General features: G+C 44.3%; 1 protein-coding gene across 1 annotated transcript; it reads right to left on the minus strand.

Annotated features, from left to right (window-relative positions):
* Positions 1 to 824: 824 nt before the first annotated feature.
* LOC143569242 (uncharacterized) lies at positions 825 to 1,217 on the minus strand. The gene has a single exon (XM_077055209.1). The coding sequence runs from the start codon at positions 1,215 to 1,217 to the stop codon at positions 825 to 827; it is 393 nt and encodes a 130-aa protein (XP_076911324.1).
* Positions 1,218 to 6,899: the final 5,682 nt, after the last annotated feature.

Here is a 6,899-nt window from a genome sequence, read left to right on the forward strand (position 1 = left end):
TCGTCGATTTAATAGGGGCCTTCCCAGGTTGGTGCTAACTTCCCTGGTGATTCCGTATTTGATGCTTCGTTGCTTTGAAACACGTAATCGCCTTGGTTGTACTCTCATAACTTGACTCGTGCGTCATAGTATTTTTGGAGTTGGCATTTGTATTTGCTTTCGCGTATAGCAGCCAACTCTCTACTTTCTTCTAAGAGATCCAGGTTTAACCAGAGTTCTTTTTCATTATCGGCGACCATAAGCATTCGTGCGGATGGGACACCAACTTCAGCCGGAATCATTGCTTCCGTCCCATAGGTCAAACTGAACGGGGTTTCTGAGTTACTTATTTTCTTGCTGGTTTTATGTGCCCATAGAACATGAGGAAATTCGTCAACCCAGCCTGTTCGTTTGGTTCCCAACCGTGCTTTTATGCCTTCCTTGATACTCCTGTTTGCTCACTCCACCTGCCCATTGGCTTGCGGATGGGCTACCGATGTGAACACTTAGTTTATGTGGAGCTCCGACAACCACTCTTGCAGGGTTTTGTCAGCAAACTGGGTACCGTTATCACTTACTATCCTCCGAGGAAGACCAAAGTGACAGATTATGTATTCCCAAAGGAATTTTTTGGTGTTTGCCACCGTGATGTGAGCAAGTGGTTTGGCTTCTACCCACTTGGTGAAGTAATCAATTGCTACGAGCAAGAGTTTGACCCGCCCTGGCGCCTCAGGGAATGGTCCCATGATATCGATGGCCCACTTCTGGAAAGGCCAAGCTAAGGTTACTAGCACCAGATGAATCTGTGGTCTCAAGGTTTGAGGCGCATGCCTTTGACAAGCGTCTCACTTCTGGATTTCCTTGACTACATCCATGTGCATTCCTGGCCAGTAATACCCAACGTTCATTATTTTTGCTACCACCATCCTTGGGCCCGCGTGTAGGCCACAAATGCCTTCGTGGATTTCTCGTATTACGTAGTTGGATTCTTCCTTGTCTATGCATCTGAGCAGTGGGCTAAGGAATGATTTTCTGAACAGAACCCCATCATATATTTGATACCACAACGCCTTATGGTGGATCTTTCGTGCCTCCGCTTTATCTTTTGGGAGAATGCCAGAGGACAAATAGGTCCTGATGGGTTCCATCCAGGACGTTGCTCCAGTCTGGATGACCAGAACTTGGCGTTGTGGGACGGATGGAGCGTCCAGAATCTTGATTCTAACATCCCTGCCCATGTGTTCAAAACTAGTGGATGCCAACTTGCTTAAGGCATCCGCGGGTCGATTTTCACTTCATTTAATGTGGACCGCATTGCACGAAGCGAATTGTTGCATGAGTTCTTTAGCTTGGGATAGGTATGAGGCCATAACATTATTTTTTGCCTCATAGGTTCCCGACATTTGTCCTGCAATGGGCAAAGAATCGACCCGTGCCTCTAAGAATTTCACACCGAGCTTTCTCGCGATCCGCAACCCGGCCAAGAATGCCTCGTATTCGGCTTCATTATTCGTGCTTTTGAAGTTTAATTTGATGGCATAAGTGAATTCTTGGCCGTCCGGGTGGATCAGTTTCAATCCGGTGCCCGTTCCTTCCCCACTTGATGCTCCGTCTCGTAAACAGAGTCCATTGCTGGCTTTCGTCAGAAGGGATCGGGGGTTGTTGTTCAACCAAACATTCCTGAACTTTACATGTTGGTACTTCCGTGACGAAGTCTGCCAAAATTTGACCTTTGATTGTGGGTCTGGGTTTATACTCGATTGAGTGTTCACCCAGTTCGATCGCCCACTTGGCTAGTCTTCCGGACAGCTTGGGCTTTTTCAGCACATTCTTCAACTTGTAATCGGTTAAAACATGTATCGGGTGACCTTGGAAGTACCTTTTTAGCCTCCGCGCCGCATACACTAGCGCCAGAACTAGCTTTTCGAGCATCGAATACCAAGTTTCGGCATTTGTTAATGTTCTGCTGATATAGTATATTGGCGTTTGGACGGTATTTCGATCCGTCAGGAGGAGTGCCCCGATTGCAATATCCGAAGCGGATAAGTATAATGTCAGAGGCTCTCCGTCTCGAGGTGCGGTCAACATAGGAAGCTCCATTAGGCACTTTTTTACTTCCAAGAACGCCTTTTCTGCCTCGGGAGTCCATCTCGAGGTGCGGTCAACATATTTCGCAATGTTGAGATGAACGGATAAGACTTAGCCGCGTGATTTGCTAAGAATTTGTTTAATGCAACTAATCTTCCATTCAATGTTTGGACTTCTTTCAACGAGGATGGGGAAGGCATCCGGGCGATAGTTTGCACCTTTTCTGGGTTCGCTTTGAACCCTTCCCCGGTTACTATTACTCCACGGAATTTACCCTCCTCCATGCCAAAGGAGCATTTTGAAGGATTAAGTTTCATGTTTATCTTTCTCAGGGTGGAGAAAACGTCTTCCATGTCCCAAAGCATCTGATCCTCTTCCACACTCTTGATGACCAGGTCATCCATATATACTTCAAAATTCTTCCCGATCTGATCTCGAAAGGTATTGTCCATTAGACACTGATACGTGGCGCCCGCGTTCTTTAGACCAAACGGCATCATCTTGTAACAGAATGTGCCTTGGTCTGTACGGAAAGCGGTTTTGTCTTCGTCGCGGGCTGCCATCCGTATCTGGTGGTACCCTTTGCAAGCGTCTAAGAAGCACTTGTATTTAGGGGTGTTCAAAACTATCCGAATTAGAATCCGCATCCGAACTATCCGACTATCCGTATCCGAACTATCCGAATCCCGGATATCCGAAAATTCGGATTCGGATTTGGATACCATTTTTCAGAGTTTTTGGATAATTCGGATATCCGAATTATCCGATATTATAATTTTAATATTTTTTAATTTTATTTTATATTACAAAATACAAACCCTAGATCTATTTCTATCATCCGCCTCTTTTCTTTCTTTCTTTCTATCATCCGATACAAACCCTCACGGCCTCACGCCCTCACCCTCCTCCGGCCGTCTACCGTCCTCCAGCTGTCCACCATCCTCCAGCCGTCCACCGTCCTCCAGCCGTCCAACCTCCAACGGCCCTCCACCGTCCTCAGCCGCTCCACCCAGTGACCAGTAGTCTAGTAACCACGGCTCAAACCTCTTTGTTGGACATTCTTTCACACCTTTCTGGTACTAATTCATTAAGTATTATAGACTGTTACTTGTTATTTGTTTCAAATATTTTTACTTATTTCAGATTTTGGTACTGTTTCGTTAGATTGCATATTTATTTATTGTTAATAGTGTTAATTAATACTTGTTTCAAAGGTATTTTTACCTAACAAAGTATTACAGAATGTTACTTTGTTAGATTATTAATTGTTAGTTATGGTATGCATTAGATTGTTAGTTTTGTTAGACATTAAATTTGTTATAGATTGTTATTTGAAACTAGATTTGTTTCTTGACAGATTAAGTTATGAAATGGAGGACAATACTAAAGCAAATGCCTCGAAAGGAAAATGACTTTGATGTGTCATCATCTACATCAATGGCCAACGAAGATTCTAGTAATGCAATGAACATTGAAGAACTAATGACAAAGCGATTCGAAATGGCTATGGGAAGTTCGAATACATCTTTGAAAAAAAGTGAATTAGAGAAGTATCTTTCGGAAGATATAGAATCAAAGGACCCATGGTTTGACGTCTTACAATGGTGGAAAGTTCAACAATGTCGATATCCTATTCTTGCTAAGATGGCTCGAGATATTCTTGCCATTCCAGTTTCGACGGTTGCTTCCGAGTCAGCATTTAGCACCGGGGGCGGGTGCTTGATAGTTTTCGAACTTCCTTAACTCCAAAAGTGGTGGAAGCGTTGTTATGTGCACAAGATTGGTTGCGTTCTTCTAAAAGTAAAATTATGATTGAAGATACCATTCTTGACATCGAGAGCTTGGAAGAAGGTTGTAATATATTATTATTTTACGTTTCAATTATATATTTTTTTTCATTATATGCATTATTAATTTGGTTGATTTCTTTTTATTTCGTAGGTATGAAGGACTTGTCCACGGAACAACCCACTATCATCATTGATGAGACGGTTGATGAAACGTGCGAAGCCGCATAAGGTATCTTTTAATTTTTAGATATAAAACTGTGGCGTTTTTAAACTAGTAGCTTGTTGATAGTGGTATTGGGCTTTTGGCAGGTTTTATACGTTGACATGGAAGCTGGAAGCTTGGAAGTAAGGAAATTGTGTTATTTGGTTGTTTTTGTTGTTTTACGCTTGTTTTGTTGGATTGTTTTAGTTGGTTTATGTTTGATTTGTTGGATTATGGGGTGAATTGTGTGTTATTTGGTTGTATTGTGTTTGGTTTGTTGGATTTGTAAACTTGAATTTATGAAATGATGTATGTTTTTAATATTAAAGCAGAGTTTTTTTTTTCTGGATATTCAGATATCCGGGGTTCGGATATCCGAAATTTCGGATATCCGATCCCCGGATATCTGAAATTTCGTATTCGGATTCGGATAGTGATTTTCACTATCCGAAAGGACCGGATATCCGAAGTTCGGATATCCGAAACTTCGGATATCCGGTTTTGAACAGCCCTACTTGTATTTTAAAGGTGCCACCACATCTACCTTGAGGTCGATTTCTGGGAGAGGGTAACAGTCTTTGGGGCATGCTCTATTCAAATCTTTGAAATCGATACACATTTGCCATGAACCGTTGCTCTTAGGCACCATCACCGGGTTTGCAACCCAATTTTGATATTGAATTTCGCGGATGATGCAGCGTGCAATAAATCCCGCACTTGTTCATTCATGGCTTTTGTCTGTTCAGGCTCCGTCTTTCTTCTTTTCTGAACGATCGGTGTATACGCCGGGTTGACCTGTAGCCGATGTTCTGAAATATCCCTCGGGACGTTTGTCATGTCTGAGGGCTTCCAGGCAAAGATATCCGCGTTCTTGATTAGTAACTGTTTCAGAAAGACGCGCAATGTTTCCGAGATAGTTGCCCCGATTGTGACAGTTTGTTCCGGATATTCCGGGTTAACAACAGATTTCTTAGGCTCTGTCCGTAGTGCTTTCTTGGGTACCTTCGCAGGCTTCGATCCCTCTGTTGCGTAGCAATGTTTGTTGACTCGGATAATTGCTATCCCTGTTCGCGTGGGTACACCCTCTGCACCGTGTGCTATGGAAGGATTGGCATTGAAGTAACCAATTGCTTCTCGCCCTAAGATTATGTCGTGTTTGGATCTCGAGGGTAGGACGAGGAACTCGACATCCTCGGTCCTTGTGTGGATCCCGTCACTCAGTGTGACTTGGAATGTTATGACCCCCTTAGGGGCATAACCTCGTACCCAAACCTGGAGACTGGGGCGTGCACAGGCTTCAACTTGGCCTTATCTTCATCATCTAACTACTCGAAACATTGTTCGTACATAATGTCAGATGTACTCTCACTATCGAAGAAGACATATTGAGACCGATAGTGACTGAACAGAGCTGTGATAATTAAAGGTTGCTTCATGCATGGGCCTCCTTTCACTCTTGAAAAAACTATGGATTCGCTTTTCCATTCATCTCCGTCTGCCTCCATCCGCTTGAACTTCCGAGGGGGCCCCCCTTGGATCATATGCACATTTAAGTCTTTGATCTGCTTCCGCGGGGGGCCTTTGTCTGTGTGAGTTGCGTTCTTCCGTGGACCCTGTCGCACATTTTTGAGCAGATAGTCAAGTTTCCCGGACTTTATGGTGGACTCGACCTCATTCTTTAGGCTTATGCACTCATTTGTGTCATGTCCAATATCTTCATGGAACATGCAGTGCTTGTTCGGATTCACGTTCACCCGCTTGACCAGCGGTTGAGGCTTTCTAATTTCGATGTTCTCCATTGCTTAGATTTCGGACGGAGTTTTCTTCAAGGGTGTCCAATGTTGTCGATCAGACTTGCCCGTTGTTCTATCTTTTTGTTTCTGCCCGATCAGTGATTTGGAATCAAACTTCTTGGAGGAGCTTTCTGGGGGTTGTATCCTTGACCAGATTGAACCCCTTTCCCCCTTCTTTGTCTGAGTGTTCTGCGGTTCAGATTTCGTGTGTTGTTTTGGTGCCTCTCGCCCTAACAATTTTTCTTTAGCTACGAAAACTTTGGCCGCGGACATAATCGCGTCCCAAGTCTGGGGCATGCCATCCCGGCCTGTCAAACATCTGACCATCTCAGGGCTCCTTGCGTTTACTCAGAACGCTCCTCGTAGCATGTCTTCACTGATTCCACCAATATTCAAGCTCTCGTTGTTGAACCTGGTGATGAAGTTTTCCAATGATTCGTTGTCTCGACGGACAACACTCAGGATCTCCGATGCATCCCTGGTATGTTTACGCTGCTGACTGAAATGTTGCGAAAATTTTGCTACCAGGTCGTCCCAGCTTCTAATTTGACCGTCTGGTAGTTTCTCAAACCATTCTCTGGCTGCTCCTGTTAGTGTCAATCCGAACATATGACACCAATAGGGCAGCGTCCATCCGCTCACTCCCCCAACTGCTGTGAAGTTCAGCAAATGATCGCTCGGATCAGTCATCTCATTGTATTTTCCCAAATTACTCGGGATTTTGATATTTGTTGGGAAAGGGGCGGTGGCTATCCGCGGAATGAACTTCGACTTTTCCGCGAATGCCGCGGGGCGGTATGGTTTGGTGAAGTCTTCTTCTGCATCGCTGAAGTATTCAGCATGCTTTAACGGCTTGGGGCGACTGGAGGTTCTCTTGCCATAGTCCCAGCCGCCATCACTCGCGTAATCGTGTAATTGAAACGTTTCTTTTTGTCGAGTATCTCGTATGGTTCTGTGAGATAGAGTACGCTGAGTGTGGTGACTTCTTTCGCGGCTTTTTGCAAGCGACCGACTAGCTGATCTAGAGTTGTCTTCCAACTCTAGGTC

The sequence above is a fragment of the Bidens hawaiensis genome, unplaced genomic scaffold, assembly GCF_021521415.1.
Source record: "Bidens hawaiensis isolate Kalapana, Puna unplaced genomic scaffold, B.hawaiensis_p1.1 tig00024430_1, whole genome shotgun sequence".
In the NCBI taxonomy this organism is placed as follows: Eukaryota; Viridiplantae; Streptophyta; class Magnoliopsida; order Asterales; family Asteraceae; genus Bidens; species Bidens hawaiensis.